This window comes from Lutzomyia longipalpis, chromosome 4 (assembly GCF_024334085.1).
Source record: "Lutzomyia longipalpis isolate SR_M1_2022 chromosome 4, ASM2433408v1".
Taxonomy (NCBI): Eukaryota; Metazoa; Arthropoda; class Insecta; order Diptera; family Psychodidae; genus Lutzomyia; species Lutzomyia longipalpis.
Window position 1 is genome coordinate 19529572 of NC_074710.1, and position 25632 is coordinate 19555203.

The 25632-nt window shown below is 32.9% G+C and overlaps 1 protein-coding gene across 2 annotated transcripts; it reads left to right on the forward strand.

The window, feature by feature from the left end:
- Window positions 1-40: 40 nt before the first annotated feature.
- LOC129794674 (DENN domain-containing protein 5B) lies at window positions 41-25292 on the forward strand. Of its 2 annotated transcripts, XM_055835485.1 has the most exons (13): window positions 41-590; window positions 7926-8445; window positions 12748-13482; window positions 13544-14056; window positions 17373-17582; window positions 18285-18456; window positions 19658-19925; window positions 20115-20150; window positions 20869-21252; window positions 21322-21467; window positions 21759-21994; window positions 23449-23976; window positions 24044-25292. In XM_055835485.1, exons 1-13 carry the CDS (start codon window positions 455-457, stop codon window positions 24231-24233), a joined length of 4074 nt encoding a protein of 1357 aa, XP_055691460.1. In that variant the 5' UTR covers window positions 41-454; the 3' UTR covers window positions 24234-25292. The 2 variants fall into 2 exon arrangements, with proteins under 2 accessions (XP_055691460.1, XP_055691461.1); XM_055835486.1 differs by lacking the exon at window positions 20115-20150 and having other exon boundaries at window positions 45-590.
- The last annotated feature ends 340 nt before the right edge of the window (window positions 25293-25632 follow it).

A 25632-nucleotide genomic window follows, 5' to 3' on the forward strand; every position in this document is an offset into this window, starting at 1 on the left:
CCATTCATAACAGTCAGAAATGTCAACGACGTCATCTGTCAGTTGCCCCCACCTACGAGTGAAGCAAAGAAAGAAGAACGTAAAATCGCTCCGTGAAAATTGTGTGAAAACTCACATTTCCCAGTGAAAATTGCACGGAAAAGTGTTGTGAAGTGAAACGGCAAGCAAAAGGGGTTATTTTGGTGTGGAAATCATTACAAGGGAAAAGGTGAAAAGGGTGTAATTTGTGAAAAATGCGCGTGTAAAAAAAAGGTTTTTCATTATTGGAGGAAAATGGTGTGAGTGGCTGGAAAAACAAAGTCAAACGCTTGCCAAAACAGAGAATTTCCTGCGAAGGAGGGAGAGAAGAAAATCCCAGGAAGGAGGCTGCAATGTTGGCCACAGTCGTGGGTAGCGAGTGAGCTTCGCTTTTAAGCACCTTCGGGACTTTCTTTGGGTACTCCGCCCTCGTGCAATGGCGTCCGAGGGTGCCTCCTCCTCCCACAATGGCCCAGGACTTCCGGGGCTGCCACAGTGCCACAAATTTGCGGATTATTTTGTCATTTGTGGCCTGGATTTGGATACAGGCCTGGAGCCAGATAGATTTTCAGGTAAATCGCAGCATCCATTCATTTTCATTCAATACGTGGAGGGTCCCCTTTCCACCCACACAAATCACACACGAGTGCCCCCCTAAGTTGTATTGCAGATTTTTGCTCTCTTTTCCATCTCTCTTTTTGATTTGCTTAACACTTGGAGGACCCAACATTTGGCACAACGCGGAGGATCAAATTGGTAATAAGTACCAGTTGATAAAATATGCTCAATAATTAATTATTAATCAGTTTATTGAACAAGGATCGAAAGTTTCACTAATTCTCAATCTCCTGCAAGCATTCCTACATCGAATTACTAAATATTTAATTTAGAAAATCGTCACTGGAAAAAAATTGCGTAGAATCGATGCAAAATTGCCAATTCAAACGACTTTTTTAGCTACAATTTTACATAATTTATTATTGCGCCTAAATAATCACAAACTTTGATTCTTTAAGTAACTTTTTAATCACTTCCGGCAATAAAATTAGTCCAAATTAATTATTTTCACTGAGGAAAAGTGAACAAGAGTACTTTATTTGGGAAATATGGGGAAACATAACCTCAAAACAATGGTTAAAATGTATGAGATTTTGACTGGTAGTTATTACCAATTTGATCCTCCACGTTGGATTCTGACTTTGACCTCAATTATCTTCCAAAGAAAAGACTTTTCTCGAGATTTTCTTTCTGCTATCTTAAAGTAATTGAAATTCCCTACACATAGATGCTAAATTCATCGAGATAAGTTCAATAGATTTTATTTTGTGACGATTTTAAGGTTTCAATTGTTACCAATTACCAGTAAAGTCCTCCGAGTGTTAATGAGATGTGGCGGTTTTTTGGGATGATTTTCTACCGTAGAAATTGTGAAGTAATTTAATGAAAACATTTTGAAGGGATGAAGAATAAAAGATAAAAAGTCTTTTCTTTTTGTTTATTTATTATTTTTAAAGGTCATTTTTCTGTTGAATCGTGAAGAAAATTAGTAGTAAGAATTAATCTATTTAACAATGGAGAAATTTTTATTTTTTTACGTTCATTTGACAGTTGCCCAGCAGGCATATCTTGCTGAAAATTTATTCTAATTTATACAATAAAATAATTCTATTTAGAGAACAAGCTGGAAATCTGTCATAGAAGATAGTTTTAGTATTTTTTTTAAATAAATTTGTATCCCAATAAGAATGAATTAATAACTAATTAATTTTAAATGTTGTTTTTAATTAATAAAAGAAACCTTCTGACTACACCTAACTCCTGTATATCAATTCGAAAATATCCTTTTATGAATTAGATCGATTATATCTAATGAATTTAACCTCAAAATTAGCTTCTCATCAGTTATAACCTCACTCTTGACAACTTATGCATCTTATACGTATTTTACATAAATTACGCAAAGTCTACACCCCATTAACAAATTATACGCCGCTGCGTATTAAATTCCCCCTCTTCCACTATGCTCTCTTTTACGCGATCCGCACCAAACAGACACTTCATTGACCCCTAAATTAGATGATGAAAGAAAGACGAACAAATGAAAAAAAAAATAATGCGTCCAGTGGAAAGAGAAAGTATATTAAAGTATCTCTCTCTGTGAATTGCAAAAAAAAACCTTATAAATTTCTTGGTTTGATTGGCAAAAACAAAGCAGAGATAAATGATGTCTCTTACAGATGAAATCCTTGCAAATTCTCCTTTGTCTTGAGCATTGTTCTCAATTCTTGTGAGATGAGTTATATATTTTATGTTAAGTTTTTGAAATTGTGAAGAGAATAAGCAATAAAATGTAATGCGCTTTGTCTATTGATGGCTTGTCAAGTTAAAGGCAATCAATCAAGTAATAAAGAATGAAGTTTTGCTGGCAAATTCTCTCTAAAAAGAACTTCTCAAGATTGAAAATAAAAACGTTCTATGAGTTCAAATTCCATTTGATTACTTTGGGCTTTTGAGATTCTGTGTTGAGTCTCCTCGGTGGGTCATAATAAACAAATCATTTGCGCTCTCAATGGGTGCCCCCTTGACTAGACTTGTCTGAGCTAAAACATGATAGTTTTTTTTCTTCTTCTTCCCCCGTCTTATGTGTTTATGTTTTGAGAGAAGCGGGAATTCTCAAGTACAGCGATAATTTGTTGGGCATGAAGAGGAAAATATTGAGAGCATTGTTCAATGGTTCATTAATATTCCTCATCAATAAAATATTCAGCAGTTTGTGATTTTTTATTCTCTGTGTCGTTGTACTGCTCTCATCTTCACCCCACAATTTGGTAGACTAAATTTGTTTGGACAAACCATAATTTATTACGCTACATACACAACGTTGTGCCCCTCGCGCTATCACAATTCCTCCGAGGCATTCAGAGTCACGCAAAATTCTCTCTCTTCTCTGCAGATATGTGATTTATGAGCTAAAAAGTTTCCACATTTAGGGGTAACTGGGGTAAAATGGTGAATCTGGAAAAAAATTAAATTCAATATCTCATGAAATACATTGTTCTAATCATTCTCATTCAGTTAACAGGTGCTTCTTACATCTCTTCATAATCCCAGAAAGCTTTAGTTATGTAGAACGAATACTTTGGATTTTATTGAGGAAAATAATTTTCCGATGTCTAAAGTTACTTTTACCACCTTACCATATTTCAATTCTTACCATCTTATTCTGTTTAATATATTATGAAAATGCATTTTTTCAATAAAGCAATTATTGCTGAACGCAAACCTATTCTGCTTTTTCCCAAAAATTTTCCGAGTTTTCTATTATAAAGTTTTCACTAAAAGGCAGCACTTGGGGCAAGACGGTGAATATTTTTTGGGGTAAAATGGTGAAAAATTTGCCTCCTTCCACTCATATAGTGTTTTCTCTCTCTACAATCTATTTTACTATTGACGCGTAATTGAATAATCGTCCAAAATTTTCGCCCTACAAAATCAATGTTTTTATTCCATTCAATTCTTCACAGATAATATGTATTAGGTAGATTAGGTAATATAAACAATTAATTAACTCGAAATAATGTTTTTTTCGTAATTTTTCTTAAAAAATTTCTCATTGTTAAATAAATTATTATATTGATTTTGCTACCAAAGTAGCTACGAGTATGAAATTCCTTGTCCGCTGGGTTTTTGTTGCACACAGATCTGACGGGAAGTTGTAGAAAACAAACAAATGGAAGTGCTTTTCCACAAATTTTGTGTTTTATCAATTTTATAGAACTAAACAGTGAATAATCATTACGATACGGAGTGAAATCTCTCAATCGAAACAGGTATGTTTATCCCAGAGCAAATCAATAACCTCTCAGACATGGATTTTCAAAGAAAAACGCATTTGAAAATCATTCACCATTTTACCCCAGGATTTTTGGAACAGGCAAATGTGGAAGGGTTTAGAAAATGGCCTGAAAAAGCATTTTCCCGTTGAGATAGAGAGAAATCGTCTGAGGCAAAGTTGTAGCTCGGAAAATTTCCTATAAGATAGTTGTCATGGGAAATCTCAAATATTTCCACGGAACTCAGGAAAAATTGTCTCCCAAAAATTCACCGAATTACCCCAGGTTCCCCTACAGGGTGGTGGTGGTTTCTTTATCATTTAGGGAAAATTCACAGTGTTAGATTAGAAAGTTTTTTTTCAGATTCTGTAGGGTATTTAAACACTGAAACAGAGTTTTTGGCTACGCCACTGGTTTTTTGTCGATATTTTTGTATTTTTTTAAAAATATTTTTGACAATATTTTTTGTTCATATAAAAACTATTCATTTCTGGTCAGAAGACATATTTTTTTTACGTTCCGTAAGGATTTTAGCAAGGTCTTAGCAAAATTAACTGTGTCAGACCGGCCGGGTAAACTCTTTTGACCGTAATAATAATTTATTACACGTCACGTAATTAATTTCTGCGTATTATACTATTTGCGTGTTAATATAAGATTCTCGATAACAATATTGTGTTTTTGCTTATCCTGATTGTCCTTAGATATATCCAGGTGTAATAAAATGTAAAAAAAACATCACATAAAAGAGTATTTTTGCCCACAAAGTGTTAATATATTTTTCTCTTCAAGAAAACAGCTTAAAAAATAAAAATTCAATGCAAAAATCCAATAAAAAGCAGCAATGCATCTCTTTTCTCTCTTCTACCATCTCTGCAATGTATAATAAAAAAAAATCTCGTGCTTAGAGTAAAAAATGGGTCGTGTAAGCAATGAATGAAAAGTATTCTTGTTCTTATACGTGCAACAGGTGAATGCCCTTTGATTTTCTAAAATATGTTTTACTAACAATAAACGGTGCTGGGATGGGGTACAACAACAACAACAAAAAAGAGAGAATCACAACAATATTGCAAAATTAACTTCCGTCATTGTTCTGCCACGCAGCAATTTTTTTCTTCTCCTTCTTCTCTGCATTCGGGTATTTTGTGTGCCAAACAATTTATTACGATGTTTATCCAATTAGATAAAATCCAATAGAGAGACTTTGGCGGGGGTAAATTGAGAATTTTTCTCTTCAAAACTCTGTGCGGAATTTCCAGGCTTTTTTTTAAAGTCTTTTCATTGCTGCTAAAATATTTTTCTCTCTATTTTGCTTGATTGTTTGTGGAATAAATTCGCGCATGATGGACGAAATTGTGGTAAAGTGAACAAATTGAACTCAATTAGTTTGATTTTTAATTAAAAAATATTCTCATATCACTTCAGGGGGCTTCAAACTCTCAGATAAAATCGTGGAAATTTCTCTTTTATACTGAGGGCTTTGGTGGAGGACAAACTTTGGGAGAAAAAAATGTTTAGAAGGTGGTGAAGAAGTGTTTGAAAATTGATTTTCTTACATTTCTTTGGAAGAATTATTTTTATACTTCTTCTGAAAATTGAAGAAAAAAAATCTCCAGACTTTTCTCAGATTTTTTTACGGCATTTTCTTCACCCTCTGTTGAATTATTCCACCCCCAATATTAATTTTTTACCAGGAAAAAAAACCTGAACAAGCACCTTCACGTACATTACTAAAACGACGTTCAATCACGCGACTCTCATGCTTTCGCCATCCACCATGTTCACAAATTTAATTGCAGAGCTATTGCCCTCTCTCTAATTTCACTGCCAACGTATTTTTTTATTTTACTTTTTTTTTTTTTGAGAAATTAGAAAGAAAAAAATATGAATTATTTTCACTTTTTTCCCACTATTCTGTTGAATTTTTCATTTCTTTAAAAGTTTTGTTTTTTTTTACATCTATTTCTTCTTTAAATTCACTTAAAGTTGTCTCATTTTTTATGATGCGAGGAAACAAAACTGATGGACAGAAATCAATAAAATGGAAATAACAACAAATAGAAGAGTCTTTGTTGGACAGAATATTATGTTCTATAGAAATTCATTCGGAGATACATTTTATGAGACAGTTGATTGAAGGATTTTATTGACTTTTCTGTCAATTCTCGTTACTTTGTGTCTGTTGATTTTGATATCTTTGTTGTATTTTTTTTTTCAATAAAACTTTTACATTTAAATTGACAATTATTTTACTTGTTTTATGAATAAATTGAATGAATTTTACTTGATAGACTTCATGGTGTATTTGATGAATGGCTGGTGGGTTTTTCTACATCAATAAATTACGCGTTGTTAATTATTTTAACAACAAAATAAATTTTGAATGAATTATTGATTAGAATTTGTTGAAATTCCTGTAAATTTAAAACAAAATTGTTTTTTACACCACGTGTAATAAATAGTCATACTTGTAGAAAAACATAACCCGGCCGACCAATCTATAGCTTCTGAATTCAGAACGTAATGAGAACATTTTTATAATGAAAAAATATATCTTTTTATCGTAAAATCTTTAAATTAAATCACAATTTATTATTCTTTTTTATATAAAATAAATTTATTTTTTCTGTTTTATTTACATTTTAAATTATTTAATTGAATTTACTAACGAAAAACCCCAAGAACACCCATAAAAACCCACAAATATTCTCCATTGAGACGATTGAGACAAACCACCTACACAGTAGCAAAAATTTAGTTTGTTTGCCAGAATTTCTTGTTCTATTTGACCTTTAAGCACTTCCCTGCAAAGATACAAATCGAAAAAAAATTGAGATTAAAATTCAATTTAATTCCAAATGAAGGGGCAAACTTCAAGGAAATTGAGCAATTAAAATGAGGAAATGAAGAGAGAGAGAAAAATCCCCAAAAAAAATTATCTCAATTGGTTGAAATGATATTAATGAAGCGTTAAGCTAAAGAAATTTCTTTTTGACCTTCCAAATTAGAAGGTTTCATGCGTTTTTCTTCTTCTTTGGGGGGCGAGAATTTTTTTTCTTCATAATGTTTTTGCTCCCAAACCAGCAGAAGTTCAAAGTTTATGTCATACAGAAAGAAATTTTCATTGAGAAAGTAAATAAAATTTAACCTTCGTGCACTTGAGAAAATCCCATTAAAGCCACGTTCGTGGGCATTAAAGAAATATTATGGATGGAGCTTTAAGAATAAAGTCAAGGCGTGTGCTTGAAAGGAACTTGAAGAAATTTGTACAATTTGCGAGGCATCAAATTCACAGCCAAAAAGACCAAAAAGTAGCTCAAAAGCGAAAGAGTTTTGCTTTGAACAAGAAGCAGCATTTTGTAACACTTTTTTCTTGCTTTTTTTCTCCAAAGAAAACATTCAGAGAAATTCTCAAAGAAGACGAGCGAAAGAAGACAATAAATAATGCTAATAAGGAGTTTGACAATGACGCATAACGCTACTTTGTGTCCCAAAATGAGCATCAAGAATTAACCATTTTATTCGCATTTTATATACGACATTTTATTTTCTTTCTTTCTGTAAAAAGAAATCAACGCATTCAGCAAGCAATGGTGCAATGACTAAGATGTTAATTTTCCCATTGCATTGTCTTTTCACATCTCTCGCCCTTTATATGGTGATGAAGTTTTGCGTGAAAATAGCAATTTCTCAGTGTTAAGTAATTGCTTTTAGTTGGAAAATAATTTCCATTTTAGCACCATTTGAGGGCACAACAAGAAATGGTGCAATGGGAGAATTTTTGGCAATGGTTTCATGCTCAAAAGAATCATTACAAAATGAATTATTGCATCCCGAGAGTTTTATTGTTTTCTAGATTGAAGATTTTGCTATTTTAAGGGGAGAAAAAAATGTTAGAAGGATGATTTCACGTAGATTTGAACCCAGGTTATTCGCGTTCTTAACCCCATGCACAAACCACTTGACCCATTTACAAGGTGATTAGGAAAGTGGAATGATTTAAAAATTCCCAAAAAAACATCAATTTTCTTCACAAAAAAAGGTAAAAAAAGTCAAATTTTCACCTTTTAGGTGACAGCCTACACTGCTCCCCGCTTGACAGGGCGTACAAGAGTAAACCCCTGGCGCACTATCCGGAAAATGTCCCGTGGAATCCATTCGATAGCCATGGGATCTGTATGCTATCACTGCCGCAAGGGTTAAAATTTCGCACGCAGAAGCACAATATTGAGCCGAAATTTCATTCATTTGCAACAACACGCGAAGACGGAAAGCGCTGCTATGGGTTCAGTCTTGTCTTCTACGAGGAGGTGCGCAATCGGAATATCTGTAGTGCAATGCACACGTTGCAATCGATGTTCATCACAGAGCTGTCTAGTCGGCAAAATGCTCCCGGTTTGAGGCGCGTCAAGGAGAATCCGGCGAGTAGATCGCTTCCGAGGCATTTTAAGCTGGCAGCTCATGCACCCAATTCAGCACTTAGCTACTACGACATAACAAAAGACAAACTCTACGTGGCCAAAAGTATCTCACTCATCTGCCAGTTGGCGTATGTTAATGTGGCAGGAATCTTTCTCAAGAATCTCTACAAGTAAGTTTATTTTTTAAAATAATTTTTAATGCTTATTTTTTTAAATTATTTTACGTTGAATTTTATGCTTTTTTTGGTTTGAAACTTTACTTAAATTGCTGAATAATATTAAAGTTTAATATGAAGAATAATAGTTCAGAAGCTTTAATCCGTCTATTGTTCTTTCTTAAATTGTCTTTTTGTAAGAGCTGAACTGTTAGATTCTAATCAAGCTTGTTGAATTTTGAAAAAAATAAATAAATAAATAAATTGCTGTTTGTAATACTTCAATCAATTTTTATCATTTTTAAAAAGACTTATTTGGAGGTTTTGAACTAAAATTCAGAATTAAATTTGCTGAATAAAGCAGTTTCTTATTGTTGACTGGGTGTTTAAAATCTTCAATCAAATGGGCTGAATTTTTCTTGAAGTTCTAATCGTGTTTGCTAAATCGTTGGGTTTCAATTATATTGTCTGAATTAAATAAAAAATACCTTTTTTATGTGGCTGATTTTTAATAATTTAAAGAAGTTTTCTGCTTGAAAAATCCTTTTTTTTATAATTTTTATTGAGCTTAAAGAGTTTTTTTTTGTAATGTGCTGAAAAAAAAGCTGCTCGTAAGTTTTCAGAATTAAGAAACTCGATTCAAGTTTGCCGAATTCAAAAAACTTTAATAAAAAAAAATTCAGCAACTTTGCTGGATAAACTGTATTGAATTTTTAAAAAACAATCCTTCAAGTTTGCTAAATTAATTAAAAAAATTTGCTTTAATATTTATTTTAGTAAACTCTGTGAATGTAATAAGTTTTAATTAATTTTCTGAGTTTCTAAGATTAAATGCAGCTTTATGAAATTAAGAAGCTTTATTCAGTCGACTGAATTCTCAGGTTTACTATTTTAAAAGTTTTTTTTAAGTTTGCTGAATTTACAATTTTTTTTCAAAGATAATTGAATTGTAAAAAAAAAGTTTTTTGAATAATAAAACTAATTATTTTCTGATTTTACATTTATTTTTTAATTCCTGCGTTTGCTAAATTTTATAGTTGAATTTTTATGTGAAATTCAAGTTTTTCTAGAGTTTGTAGAATTTTATAATTCTTCTTGCCTTATCGGAATTGGAAAGTCTTATTCAAATTTAATTAATTTATTTGATTTATTTATTTTTCTGAATTCTTCCAATTCTTCTTAAAATATTTTGTTGGTAAAAAAAATAGGTGCTGACTATGGAAAGTCAAATTATTATTTTTAATAAATTTGATAATTATTTTTCAAAGAAAGATTTCATTTTAAAACCTTTAGCAAACCTTCCTTCAATTATTTCTTTTTAAAAGAAAGTTAAGAAGACAACGGTACGTGTTTGCGGGAGAATCTCACAGAATAATATATCCAATCCATGCTTGTGTGCAATTTTGAACTGATTTCAATGTAAAGCACGAAGAAGTTTCCTCAATTTGCGAACTGTTACAGCATAAATATTAGTTGTATCGATTTGTCAGGAGAACTCTGACTGAGAGTGTGAAAGAAATCTGCAAGATTGATGAGAATTTTTCCTCCACGGAAGATTTCTTTTTTTGCTTTAAAGACTTTGTTGATTTTTCTTTAAACTTTTTGTTGGTTTTTCATCATTTTTCCTCCCTCTCCTCACACTCAGTTGAAGGAGGAATGATGATTTTTCTTTTAAATCACCACAAAGTTTGCCACAGAAATGCTCACTCAAAGAGGAACAAAAGAAGCGTTTTGTTGTGAAAAATGAGGTTCGTTTCTAAAGTTCTCCCCATTCAAATGCTTTTCATACAAAACATTCCTTCATGTCTAAATCTTTTTTTCTCATCTCTTTGCGTATCAATTTGTCGTTTTACAGAATGTTGAGTGGATTTTGAGCTTCTTTAGAAGGTATTTGAGAGAGAGTTTTTAAAGTAGAAAAATTAATGAAGTTTTTAAGCGAATCTGATTCAGAAAGATTTAATGAAATTAGGTACTGTATTTTTTTTAATTAAATTCTTTTCATATTTTACTTTTCAGAGTTTTTGTTAATTCGTTAGAAAGGAGATTTTTTTTAAAAATTATTTTAACAAAAGAAATTTTCAAGTCAGAAAATTGAATTTTGAAAAGAAAAAAATTTAGAAGCTTGATTGAGTGAAATTTATGAATTTAATTCATTAAACAGAAGAAACAGAATAACTGCTGAATTTTAATTTAGTAAATTTTGTAAATCTTTAGTCTGCAGAATTTAGATTCAGCGAAATCTGTATATTCAGCAATCTTAATGAATCTTTGTACAGCGAACTAAATTAATTTTAATTCAGCAAATTTAACCGAAAATATATTTTGCAAACTGATTAATGAATCTTTGTTCGGCAAAAAGAATAAAATTTTATTCAGCCCAGCAGAGTTATCTAAACTTCATGAAACAAACAAACAAACAAACCGGAAATATCTGTTAATGAAGCTAAATTAAGCTTTATTTAATAATCTTACCTAATTCAGCAAACACGAATAAAACATAATAGAATTAAGCCATTTGATTGAAGCTTTTAAACTTTAAGTCTACTTTATTCAGCAAACTTTCAAAAACTTCATTGGAAATTTAGCAATCAATTTATCAATTCAGCATACCTAAAGTACATAAAAGTAGTTTTCTTTTTCAGCAAACTTATGGAATTTTATTCAGCAAACTTGTTAGACTTAATTCTGCAAATTTAACTAAAAAGTCAATCATAACGCGTCCAGTTATAAGAGTTGGTGTCCCACAACGTGTAGAAGTTTGTTTATGCGTTGTAATACTATTTGTGAGCAGAATTAGTAGACAAATTTAATTTTTTTTTGTAAAATTCGGCAATTTGATGGATAAAAATGGTCATATCTTTGGTTTTATAACACCTACAGAAATTTCTTGACTAGTTTTGGAAAGGTATTAAAGCAGGCTATAAATTGACATAAATTTCAATAATTTTCAAGGTCATTTCCAGAACACAAAATGGCGAATTTTTGTTTTACGAAAACAGTTTTTGGCATTTTTTATCATGAAGCAATAGTTCTAGATATTTCTGATGTTCTAGAAAGTTGTAGAGCTTTGCGAAACCTTTAATTTGATACTAAGATGAGCAAAATCGGTCAAGCAGTGCAGGAGATATGGCTCTTAGAACTTTTCAAATTCAAGAATTTTTCAAATGGCTATATCTTCTAAACGGCGACATAGATTTTCTTCATTTTCGGACTGGTGAAAGATTATTAGTTCTGTTACAACATATCAAAATTTAAAAGATTTGCCTAATGGGGATTCGGAGATATTGCCCCTTAAAGTTAGGCAATTTTTGTTTTTGACTTTGGCGCCTCTTGCGGCCATTTTAGGAACTCAGAATGTTCTAGACAGTTGTAGGGCTTCTTGAAACCTTTCATTTGATACCAAGATGGTCAAAATCGGTTAAGCCGTTCTCGAGTTATATCGAAAAAACACTTTTTGCTTTAGGCCGCCATATTTGCTAAACCGCTTGACCGATTTTCAAGTACGAATTATCGATGAAAACATCTCACTGAGCCCTACAACATACTAAAATTTCAGATCTCTAGCTATAAGGGAAGTGGTTGACGGTATTTCAAAATGGCGGACGGCGGCCATATTGGATTTTGAAAATGCGAAAAAATGAAAATTTACACCCACATTTCTATAGAAAACTTCAAACCCGAAGTCTCTATCTGTTACCGTTCTCGAGCTATAAGGCAAAATGTGGAGTCCCGGACGGCAGGCCGGACGGCAGGCCGGCCGGCCGGAACACTTTTTTTTCCACCACCATTTTCGTAATGTGGGATGTCTAAAACGTGCTCATACCAAGTTTGAGCCCGATCTGAGGTGGTCGGTTTTTCCGACGATTACAATACTTGGTGTTGGCCACGAAGTGGAACACCAACTAATATATTTAACAAGCTGATTAATGAATTTTAATTCAGTAAAATCAAAGAAACTTTATTCAGCACAGTAGTTAACTTAACTTCGTCAAGCAAACCGGAAAATCTATTAAATCATCTGTCAGGAAACTAAATGAAAATGGATTTAACAAACTTATCAGACTTAATTCAGCAAACTTTATTAGACAAAATCATTGAAACTTTATTCAGCAAACTGTAATAATTTTTTTTTAACATTTTGACTTAATTTTTTTTATTTAATATTTTTTAAAGAATCATTTTCAGCAATAATTAATTAAAATATTATTAATGAAGTTTTTTTCTTCACTGATTAAAATAACATTAAATCTGCGCAAAGATTTCTCTCATGTCTGTTAATCATTTTTCTCTACGCTGTAATTTTTCCTTCCCAACAAGGTGTCTTCCACGACAACCTGGACCTGGATTGAGTCTCGAAAGTTACGTCTACAATATTCTCCATGAAGTGTCAATTCCCGAGCCTGGTCGCTCAATCCGCATCTACCTGCCACCGGAGGAGTCGCACCAGCCACCCATTCCCACCCTTCTGCAGCGCCCAAATGTCCACGATGAGCTGCCCCTGATGGATTTTCCGGTGCGTGAGATGTTCAGCAATTTGGGCATCGAGTGCGTCATTCAGCTGTTCACGTGTGTCCTGCTGGAGAATCAGGTTCTCCTGCGTTCAGCGGATTACAATAAGCTCATGATTGTCGCGGAATGCATCACAAATTTGTTGTTTCCCTTCACATGGCCGCACGTGTATGCGCCCATCTTGCCGGCATCACTGTACCACTTCTTGGATGCTCCGGTGCCCTTTGTGATGGGCCTGCATGCGGATGCGGAGACAAATATGAAGATTGGCACAGAGGCAACGCTGTGCTATGTCGACATTGACCGGAAGATTATTCAATTGCCCGAAGAGTTGCCGAATTTCCCCCATCGAGGGGATTTTGTGATGGAATTGGCGGCTGTTTTGGATAAATTTAACGTGCCACGCGACAAGACGACGGAGCAATCGACGATAATTGCACCACGACGTCCTGATCAGGATCCAATGACTGCCAGTTGTACCCTCCCGTCGGGGATGCATGCACGCCGGAAGCATTCCCTGCATGATATTCTCGATTGGGACAGGTGAGATTTCTCCTTTTGTTTGCGAGAATCCTTCTCAAGGATTTTTATTTGCTTTTTTCAGGGACAGAGCAGCTTCTCCGGAACCTCAAGCCCCTTCGTCACCGTCCAATGGGCCCCGCTCGGAGGCTTTGCAGAAAATTGTTGATATTGTCCGACGGAGTGGTGTGAGTTTGGATGAAGTTGACTTCCGTGCAGACGTAATGCCGCCGTGCACACGGAAGATCCCGATGACGCCACAGGAGCAATATTGCGACGATTTGAGACTCAATAATGCCGTCCGGGAGATTTTTCTCAATCGCTTCGTACAAATGTTCTCAGCCTACGAGCACTTTGTCATTCAGCCCAATCAGGGGAAGGAGGAGTGGCTGACAAATCGGGAATCACTGCAGAATTTCGATAAGGCCTCCTTCCTGTCGGATCAGCCGCAGCACCATCGTCCCTTCCTGTCGCGCTTTCTCGAAAGTCAAATGTTTGCCACGCTCATTGATAATAAAATTATGTCAGCGTGGACAGAGGAGGGGGATGAGGTGGATTACAATTTGAAGCTCTTTGATGATCGCATTAAGTTGCTGAGGTAAGTGGAGACAACTTTTTTTGACGAAGAATTAATATTTTTGTTTGGATATTTTACAAAGTACAGTGAGGGTCGTAGAAAATACACGGAAAGAAACAGAAAATTTTATTGATTGAGTGAAAATTGGCTCAATTATGATATTCCACATTGACTGATTATTAATTGAGCATAAATTGATAATTTATTGAAAAAAAATTGAAGAACAATATTTGGTCAATTATAGATCAATCGATGATCAATTTTATTGATTGAGTGAAAATTGGAACAATATTGATGTATCAATATGGAGTCAAAGTAAGTCCACATAGAGGGTCAATTATTGAGCAATCAGAATTGACCTGAGATTGATCAATTTTTCGTCAATAATTGATCAATTAATTAACTGATTCAATTAATTAGTCAATTATCGATCAGTTTTATTGATCAATTTGATTGCCTTGAATATGATTGAACATTCGTGGGCTCAATCATTTCTTTACTGGAAATGAGAAAGAATTGAATGAAAGAAAAGAAAAAGGAGGGCACTGGATAGTTTTAAAAGAAAGAAAGTGGAAAGAAATGAAATGAAATGAAAGTGAGGGAATTGAAAGAAAAGGAAATGAAGTAAATTTAAAAAGAAAGAAATGAAAGGAAAGAAAATAGGAAAAAAAAGTAAAGAAAAATTAAGGAAAATAACACATTTAAGTGAAAATCGGACGAGAATTTTTTATTTTAAATTAATTAGAAACAATCTTTATTAGGTAATAATTTAGGCAACAATATTTAGCTGAAGACTAATCGATTGCGTAGATTGAATTTTAACGTAAAAAGCGTTTATTTAGCACAAAAATGTTAATTTTAATCTAGTAGCTAGTAGCAGTAACGGAAATGTAATAGACAAAAAATTACAGTGACTGTGAACGGCCATTTTGAATTCAAAGAGAAAATTTTCAAAATAGCTTCCACAGAGAATTTAAATCGATGAGTTTCTATCTCGTAATGTTTAGAAATTCTTAACAGCTATTAAAGAATTTTTTTTAAGGAGAAATCTCAGAAAATCAGCGATAAAACCGAAAAATTATTAGCGACGTTATTGCCAAAACGTCGCTGGATAGCACAGAAATAATCCTTTTTCATTTTTAATGCTTCTTTTCTGATTCTTTTCCGAGAAAACGTAACGTTTTAAGCCGCTTTAAAGGCAGCATTTGGACGGAAAATTTTTCAGTATAATTTCATTCTGAATAAATGTTGCCAAAATGTACACACACGAAGTTCGTACCCGATCAGAAAAGTCAAATTTTTCCCTAAATGAAATAATTAGTGTTTTGTGTGTTAAGAATTCTTTTTGTTTGTACTTTTTATTGCTTTTTCATGGTTCTATTCTTTTCAATGAATCATGAAATTGACTTGAAAATTAATTGCTGAGAGTTTTCGTGTATAAAAGTAAGAGAAGTTTTTCACAATTTTCCAGTCTTTGGTGAATTTTTGAAGGAGAGAATTTTCCTAAAAGTTCTTTTTGCAAAAGAAAAAACTCAACATTCAGCAATGAAACTATTTTGGTTGGGATTTGTGGTATTTGTGAGCTTGCTCTTTCTATTGAATGGTAAATCATTGAATTAATTAGTAGTTAATGGGTTTATTTTATTATTGTTCTTTTCAATTTTTCCCTCAAAAATGTTTTTTTTACTCAAATTTTCAAAAAAAAAACTAAGCAGTTGAAGCACAACAACCTCCGCATAGACCAAAGAATCCCGATCAACCACCTCCATATTTTCGAGATGATGTACCTGCGGATGATAATAATACCACGAAAACTGAGATAGTAACTGATAAGCCGAAGGAATAATGAAGGAGATAAATATGGGAAGGAATAAATAAAGTCATCATTGAAATAAAAAAAATACCAGAATATTTTCATAATTAAAAGTTAACACATTTAATATCAATTTTGACAGTTAGTCTGGAAAAATTAAGTAGTTTTTAACTGAATTAAATGATTAATTCAGTACAAATTGGCCACCGATGATGGAGAAAAAGAATATTTTAGCTGAGATTCTTTCTTCAAATTTTTACAGCAGCAGCGTAAAAAAATATTTGTCAAACTTAGAGGCGTCCAGTGATATCTAATGTATTAATTCTTGCTTTGAATGCATTTCAATTGTTTTTTTTTTACATCAGTTTTAGTGAATTTAAAAAAAAGATCAGTAAATTCAGCTTTGAACCATCGCTATTAGACTTAATTAACCCTTTCGCATTTTTGGTCAAGTTAGAAATACATGAAATTCACGCAAAAGAAGTCGAAGAAGACGATTTGCCTGAAAAATTTCCTTTGAGAGCATTCATTGTATAAATATCGTGATAAAAGAGCGCATTTTTCAATTTTTTTTTTGTTTCACGTTGAACGCGAAAGGGTTAATTAATAAGTTAAATTTAACAAAGAAATTTAACCTTTTTTATCCTCTTTTTCCCTGTGGGGGAAATGGAACTGGAAATGGTAGTCTTTTATCATTTGGATTCTTTGGTCTACAAAATTCAGCATCTGAAATTAAATTGAAGAGATATTAATTTATTAAAACAGATTTAATCAGAAATATTGGGCATTTCTAATTTTAAATTCGTCAAGAGAAAAATTAATTTTTAACCGAAATTCTTAAATTTTTTATGAAAGAAGTTCTTTAACTCTTCATTCAGCTGAATTTATTCGTTTTTCTTGTGAAAATTAAGTCTTTTATGCTATTTTAATGCGCCTAAATTCGGGATAATGATTAGTAAGTAACTTTAAGGTTTTCTAACATCAAATTACTTTACCTTTTGCCAGAAGTAAAACGATAAATACGATGGGAATTCCAATCAAAAGAAAATTCATATTTTCTCAGCAATTTAATGGTGTTTTGGGGGAGAATTCCTTCAGCTTTTTTTTCCCTATAAATAAAAATGAAATGTTTCTAGAATTTGTAGAAAAAAGTTCTTCTCTCGGCGACTAACAGGAGAATGTTAATAAATAATTTTTTTCTCCTCATTTGAACGTGTTTATAATGAATTTATTCACAGTGATTAATAAATTATTAGCATGGCAAAAGGGTTCGTTTTCAATCAATTGGCAAGCAAGATAGTGATATAAAATAAAAGAAAATGAAGGAATAATTTAATTTTGAAAGGAATTTTTCTTCTTTTCAATGCTCTGTGTCTAGACTGGCTATTTCCTGACTTTATTGTGATCATTGTTTCTGATTCTCTTTTCTATGACCCTCACTGTGTGCAAACTCTTTATTTTAGATCCTAAAGAATTAGACCAAAATTTGGACAAAAAGAAAATGGACTTTGTGTTGTTTTCTAGAAAACGTTTCGGTGGTGAAAGTATAATACGGACATCAAACTACGAGCCGTGCATTTCGGCGCGTGAAACGCTGAAGATTCTGGAGAAGAGGCTGAACAATGTGGACATGGAAGTAGCGCCACCGAGTGAAATTCTCCCCAATCGTCCAGCATACTTTCGCAGCTTTCCCGTTCTCGATAAGTCTGTGCTCAATCAGGAGTCCGCTTCGAGGTAGATTCTTTCTTTCACCTGCAAATGCCCGCACGTGGGGCGTCCACAATTTTTGTTATAGAAAGCAATTTGTCGTTGTTTTACGTGTTGGAATGAAGGAATGCATGATGCATGAGTTTTAGATGTGTCTGTTTTTATGACCATATCTGTGTTTTGTTTGTTTTTTACATCAACATCACAGATTATGGGCCTTATTCAGCGACCAAGAAACCCTTGAAATTCGCTTGAAATCTTGAAATTTCAGTACAAAATTCAAAGATTTCAAGGGTTTCTTGGTCGCTGAATTAGGCCCTATATGAGATTTTGTAAATTTCTTGTGTAAAATATGTACAGAATTTTATTTTTTTTCCCTTAATTTCCTTTGTGAATCAATATTTTATAATTTACTGTAGATTTATTTGTTTTAAAAGCAACATAGATCAGTATTAGTGCCACACTTGTAAAAAGAAAAAATCTCCTAATTTTTATTTCAGTGAAATATACATATTTATGTAAAAGAATCTCTGAGAGTTTATTTTGTTTTTTTTTGCATCACTGTGGAGCTATTTTTCTGTCTCTCACTGTATTCTACACATTTTTTTCACACAAAAATTCTCTCTCAAATTCTTTTGCTTTCTTTCTATTTTTCTTTTTTTCCTCTTTTCTTGTGAAGAAAAAATTCTTTCTGAAGGAAAAATCTTCGTGTTGCTTCTCTCATTTCAGGGGGAATAGTTTGAGGCGTGTTAAGAATGGGGGAAAGTGGAGAATAAAGGAGATTTCACTTGAGGGGAAACCACCAGAGGTACCCAGTTCAAATCGTCAACCAACAAGCCTCAATACGAATGATATGACCCCAGCACAGGCTAATTGGACATTTGTGGAGAAACTTCTCAAAGTAAGTTGAGATATTTTTCTCTTTAATTTTATTCTTTGTAATTTATTGGACATTTTAAAGTTTTTTTGGACGAAAATTCAATTTTCTTTAAACCAAAAAATATTCAATTTAACTGTGATTTTGTAGTTGGTGTTTTGACTTATTCTTGGTTGGAATCTTTGCTAAATTCACCACGTTGAAGTTGACGGTACAATATTAAAATGTCAAACGTTAGAAAATAAATTAAGTTCATTTGAAACAAAACGTTGGAAAACAATTAAATTGAAACTTAAAACTATTTAAAAAAAAAAATCAAAATGAGTTAAAACGTCTTAATATTAACTGTCAGATGAATGTCTAACGTTAGAAATTGAACTTAAAATTCAAACGTATCAGACATATTTAATTTGGACAGAAAGATACAAAGTCAAACTTCAAACGTTGAAAAGCGTATAATAGAAAAAAATTTAAACAACGCCAAACGTTAGTAATTCGAAAAAATAGAAGGTTGAACGAAGGCCATTAAAACGTCAAATGTTAAGGAATTTTTTTCCAATCAATGAACAGATGGAAAAAAATTCAACAACTTGCAACGGTCGTTATTGTCTCAACATCAATCGTTAGAAATTATCAAAATAAGTTAATTTAAATGATAAAATAAAAGAATAATATACGTTAAAAATAGATTGAGGTGAAACATGAAACATTAGAAATTTAATGAAATCTATCGAAACGTCAAACGTCAAACGTTAAAAATTCAAATCTGTTAAAACGGTTAAACCATTAAAAATCAAATGAATTTAAATGTTTAACGTAATAAATTATATTTATCTAAATGTCAAACGTTAAAAATTCAAATCTTCTGAAACCGTTAAACCATAAAAATCAAATGAACTTAATTGTTTACTAACGTTAGAAAAAAAATCAATTGAAACGTCAAACGCTAAAAATTCAAATCTGTTGAAACGGTTAAACCAGAAAAACCTTATGAATTTAAATGTCTTACGTAAGAATATAATCTATCAAAACGTCAAATGTTAAAAATTCAAATCTACTGAAAATGTTAAACCATAAAAACTAATTAAACAGTGTCCAACATAAGAAAAAAATCTAATTGGAATGTCAAACGCTAGAAATTCAAAAACATTTTTACCAACGTTTTTTTCCTTAAAAGCATTTTCCGTTAAAATCACCAATTTCCATAATTTTTAACCCATAAAAGGACTGCAAGAGCAAAACAAAGAGGATGCTTCTGGAGAAGATGGGAAGTGAGGCAGTTGAACTGGGGCTGAGTGGTGAAGTATCTGTTAATGGGGTTGAAGAAAATACCCTAATTGCATCCCTTTGTGATCTCTTGGAGAAGATTTGGTCGCATGGGATGCAAAATAAGCAGGGAAAGAGTGCCCTATGGAGTCATTTGCAGTCATATTTGGAGATTCAAGAGTGTACCAATACGTCAAAGCCAATTGACAGTAACTACCTCACACCAGGTGAGTTTCACTCTTTAATCTCATTTTTATATATATTTTTCAATATGGCGGGGGAGTTGTGTCAAAATGTTTTTTTTTTCTCTGGGTATTTGTCACATTTAATTGTCATTTTTCTCTCCCCTATCTGTCTCATTTGTTTGTGCTAACCAATAATGAAACAATAAAATCCTACGCACATAAATCTCTCAGCCCTGGCGTGGTGCGTTCTCAGGAAAAGAATGGATTGTAGGTGTCACAGTTTTTTTTTGACATTTCTTGGGGAGTTTTTTTTTGAATTGCTGTCAAAGTTGTCAAAGCTGTCAAAATTAGTATTGCTTCATTTTCTTTCTTTCTTTTTTTTGTGTATTACTTATTTAATTTTCAAATCTTTGTTGTTTTATTTTAATTTGCCATCACGCTAATAATTTTATTGTGTGTAGATCGCACGTCAATTGTTGTGAAGAAGCACAAAGATGAGGTAACACCTCTTCGTTTTTTCATAATCCCATCCAATGTCACATCCATTTTTGGTGTACAATTTTATAGGCATTTTATCAATAATGGTGAGTTTTTGTTTTTCTTTTTTTGTGTGTCTTCACACTAATTTTTATTTTATTTCGCGCTTCCCATTTTAACTGTCACCCACGTCATCTGTCATCTATGTCAACTGTCAAAATGACAGATGATTTTCTTTATAGCACAATCAATCACATCAAGACTTTATTTTCCTCCTCATTTCTCAATATTGCACGTAATGCAGGAAAAGAAAATCCACTTAAATGTGGCTTGAAAAAAGTCTTTTATGTTTTATTCGCATCTGCATGACAATTAGGATTGCCTCTAGGATTTTGTTTTGCACTTTGACGTGAGATTTTTCCAAATGTCAATTTGAATTTATTTTAATGTCAAAGAGTTTTCCGTTAAAAAACGATTTTTTGCAAATTTGAAAAAAAAAAAACGGAAGATCTCTCAACGATGGCAATTGAACCTGAAGCCCCACCGAGTCCAACGAGGGGTCGTTCAAAGTCACGGGATCGAAAGAGTTTGGGTCCGGAGCAATTGAGACCACTTCCGGAATCCCTGGAGGTGGATATAAAGAATATCCTCGCAATGACTGATGTGAAGACACACATTGGCTATGCGAGGGCATTTGTGAGGCTTGCGTTGGAGAAGAAGCTCCTTTCGCGCCATTTGAAGGCTCTCCTTGGGGATTCAGCCCTTCTGCGGTCACTCTACAAGAGATCTGCTTTCCTGCGGTGTGAAGAGGAGAAGGAGCAGTTCTTGTATCATCTCCTAACACTCAATGCAGTTGATTATTTCTGCTTCACCAACACGTATCCCACGACAAGTAAGGACTTAGATTGGAGGGAATTTTCCTGGCATTGAGGAGTTAATTTCTTTATTTGTTTGTCAACAGAACTTCCCTACCGCGTGGTGATTTTCCCATCGAAACGAACGGGTTCAGCTAATACCTCAGCCAATGTGTGGGTGGCGATTTCGGGGAATAATGGGGAGACACAACAAGTTTCCGTCCCACGAGGGACTCTTGAGTTTGTTTTCCATGTAAGAATCATTAATTCTTTATTATGGAATTGATTTTGGAAAATATCTGAGATTTTATAGCACAGAATGTGTCTTGGCTAAATATTCTGGACAAAAACGTCTTCCTTCGCTTAAGGTAAAATTTAATACTAAAATAGCTGAGACACAATTTGTGCTATAAAATGAAATCTTATAGTATTTTGATCATTAAATTAAAACAAGAGCGAAAAGAGAAAAGAAAGAATTTTCCCGTGCAGAATCAACCTCATAAATCCCTCCTATTGGTTCATTTTCTTTTCCTCCAATTTATAGCACAAAAATCTGGGAATATTGACAACTGTCAGGATTGGGCATGACAACTCGGGGCTATCGCCAAAGTGGATGGTGGAGCATGTTGTGGTGCGAAATGAGGTTACAGGGCACACCTACAAATTCCCCTGTGGACGTTGGTTGGGACGTGGTGTGGATGATGGGTCAACGGAGAGGCTCCTTGTTGGGCAACTCGTACCACGAACAGTGGACAATGAGGAGCTCATTGAAGCCTGCAGGTCAGTGGAATATTTCTCAATTTTGCGTTTTATTAAACCAATAAAAAATTCTCAAAATAGTTTTCTTCGGATGATAAAATTACGAGAGAAACGGCGAAAATTTGAAATTCCCTTCAAATTAGTACAATTTTAGAACGTATAGCTAAGACACATTATTATGCTATAAAATATTCTTTACGTAATTACATAGCATTTGAATCAATATTAAATTCAAATTAATTAAATTCTTATGCATTAGTGAATTGATTGAAGTTTTTAAAATAAAAAAAATGGTGATGGATTCTGATTAAAATCTGTTTCTCTAACGACTAATTAATTCTTTTCCTATCGAACTGAGCAAAATATCAACGATTTTTCTTTTATAGTAAAAAAAATTTGGCTAAATAAACAATTTAACATTGTAAATAGAATTTCATAATTTATGAATTGACATTAGATGAAACTCTTTATCAAATTAAAACCTCAATTTATTAACCATAAAACCAGACAGAAATGTAGCCAGTGACCTATTGCAGAGGATGTTTTTAATTTTTTTTTAGTTGTGAGTTTTAATTAAAGTTCAGCTTGAATTAAAATGATTTTTAATTGAAAAGAGACTTAAATGACTTAGAAATCAATATTTATTTATTTAAAATTTATTCAAATTAGCAGATTTCAGCAATTTATTTGTGCAATTTTAGTGCTTTACGTTTCCTTCCTAATGTTTTATATCCCTCTCTTAAGGTTTGATGTTCCCTACCAAATGTGCTGTGCTTGGCATTCCCATTTAAAGCTTTCGTTTTATTTAAATGTCTTTGAATATTTGACGTTTTCAAACATTTTACCTAACTTTTCAATGTTTAAAGTTTTCTTTTAATTTGACGTTTCTCTTCTAATATTTGATGTTTATTTGAATTATTAAATTTTAATGGATTAATTTGACGTTTGACATTGATTTTAAATTCACGTTCATTTCCTAACGTTAGGGATTTTTTTTTAATATTTGACGTTTGATGTTTCTTTTCTAGTTTGAAGTTATTTTTTTTTAATTTGACGTTCATTTCTTTACGTTTGACATTTATTTGAATATTTGACGTTCCTTTTTCAACGATTGGTCTTGTTTTTGAAGACATTTTAACGTTTCTTTCTAAGTAAATTTCGACATTTGTTTATTTTTTTGTTACTTGTAGTTGTACTCTCTTGTAGTTGTTGAACAATTTTGACGTTTATTTGAATATTTGACGTTTATTTTAACGTTTAAAAATTCTTATTTTCTACAATTAACTTGAAATTACTTTCTTTGTGAACTCTAATGAGGGACTTGAACTAAACTTATTTTTATGCCACAAATCGATGAGTATTTTATAGCAAAAAATGTGTGTCTTGGCTAAATTTTTCAATTTTAAAGTAATTTGAATTTTAACGGTTTTAACGTATATTTTTCTATTCTCCTTTTGTGTGTGTGTGTGTGGCAGGACCCCACCTCGTGCCCGAAGTCCCAGCATCCATCGTCCGGAGGTGAAACCGTCGGAGATTCAACACATGCTGGGGGATGTTGTGAATGCCATTGTGAAGTGGCACTACCGTCCGAGCCGGGAGCGCGACGCTGGGAGCCTGTCGACGCTCCTGTGTGGCGAAGAGGGACTCGTGAAGTGCCTGGAGCAGGCATTTCTCTTTGGGTTCCGCTCATCGCGCCTTTTTGGGCGGAATTTGTACATTTGGGACTACTTTGTGCGCGTCAAGGAGCAATTTGAGGTGAATCTCGTCGAGGAGACGCTTGAGACGGTGCGTGGGGGTGGAAGTGCCCAGAATTCCCCGCCAACAAATAGCAGTTCATCCGGAAGTCCTCCCGAGGGGTGCGTGTTGCCGGTCAATCCAGCTGCGAGGCAGGAATTCGCAACAATCTGGCGGTGCTACTGCCACTTAATGGATGAAATTAACAACGTGACGCAATCCTTGGGGAAAGATGGGAAATTTCAGCTTTTCATCTGTCTCAGTCTCAGGTAAGAAGGATTTTTTATTTTAAATTTTGTTAATTAATTATTGAAAAATAATTTTGCTGCATGTCAGGGAGCACCTCCTCCATCGAATGCTCGTCCCCATTGCGGCCACACGCGTAACGGTGGAAATGTACGAAGAGCAGAGTTTTATGCGCAAAAAGGGCCTCTTGACATTCCTCAGGCAAATTCTTGAGCCTCTCGATGAATTCCACATTGTCCTCGAGAATTCCATCACTCAGGGCATTCCATCGCATTGCTAAAACTTGCCGGATTTTCTTTATTTTTTAATTTTATTAATTTTCTTTTTTTTTCATTTAATTAAATTAATTTCCTCAAGATTTTCTCCTCAAAAGTCCTACCGATGCCAAAGATTTTTTTAAAAGAAAACTTTTTGCTGCTAAATATTGTTGTTGAATGATCTTTATTGTTTTAAGTTAGAGAATTTAATTTTTTTTACGGCAGCTATTTTTTTGTTGTTAAAGATTTGTTTATTTTTTTTTACTGAAGAAAGGAAAATGTGCGAAAATTCCGGAAGAAAAAAACCTCTAAAAGGGAAACTCTTGGTGCCAAGAGAGTTTTCTTTCTTAATTATGTATATGAAAAATAAAACCAACAAAATGTTCTTTATTAATAATTTTTAAGGAAATAATTCCAACAAAAAAAATTATCCGTAGAAGGTGATTTATTAAGTAGATGAATGTCGTTGTAATTGTCAAGGAAAAAAACGGAGAAATTGAATCCAAAAAAAAAAAAGTTTTGCAAAAAAATGAATACTCAGTGGTTAATTGTGTGATAAAGAAAATGAATCAGAGAAAAAAAACTAAAAGAAGAAGAAAATAACCGTTAAGCATTTTAAAAAAAAAATGAGAAAAAGGTAGTAAAAGAGGTAAAATTGTTGATAATTTCGTGCGTAGATTTACTTTCGAAAGAAGAAAACACCAAAAAAGTCTCAAAGTCATTTTTAAAGGTTTAAAATCAGAAATTCAAATTAACTTTGCACCGAAGCTCCACCCACAAGGTTACTTTGTTTTTTCAAGCATATTGAATCGATTAACCAATCAGTGAAAACGTCTAATTCTTCTTCTTATTTATTTACATTTCAAACAGAGATTTTAGAGGTTTAATTTTATTTAAATTGGAAAATAGTGAAGAAATTAATATTTTCTGAAATAAGTGAGAGTTTTTAGTGCAAAGTTCTTTTGAATAAATGGAGGATGAAATGTAAATTTTTATTTATAGAAAGAGATAAAAAACTGATCACTGTGTCCAAAGAAAATACTCATTTTCCAACAAATAAAAAAGTCTTTCTTTATGAGAAATTTTTTGTTTTTTTCTTTCTTTGTTTCTAGTGTGTGCGTCAGCCCTAATAAGAAAAACCTTAACCCTTACCATTCTAGATTCTTTGGTAGTTGCAACCAAATGAGGAAACAAGTGAGTTAGAAACAGAGAAATATGCATAAAAGTATTTTAAAAAATTATTTCAGTCCTAAAAAAATGACCATATGCTTGAATTTCAGTCTATTTTGGCTTGAATTTGGCACGTTTCGGGTTGAATTTACTACTTTTTGTCCTTTCTATGCATGAAATAAATATTTTTTCAGCTCTTGTTCCTCATTCTCTGCCTTTTTAGGACTAAAAAAATATTTTTATGATTGAGTT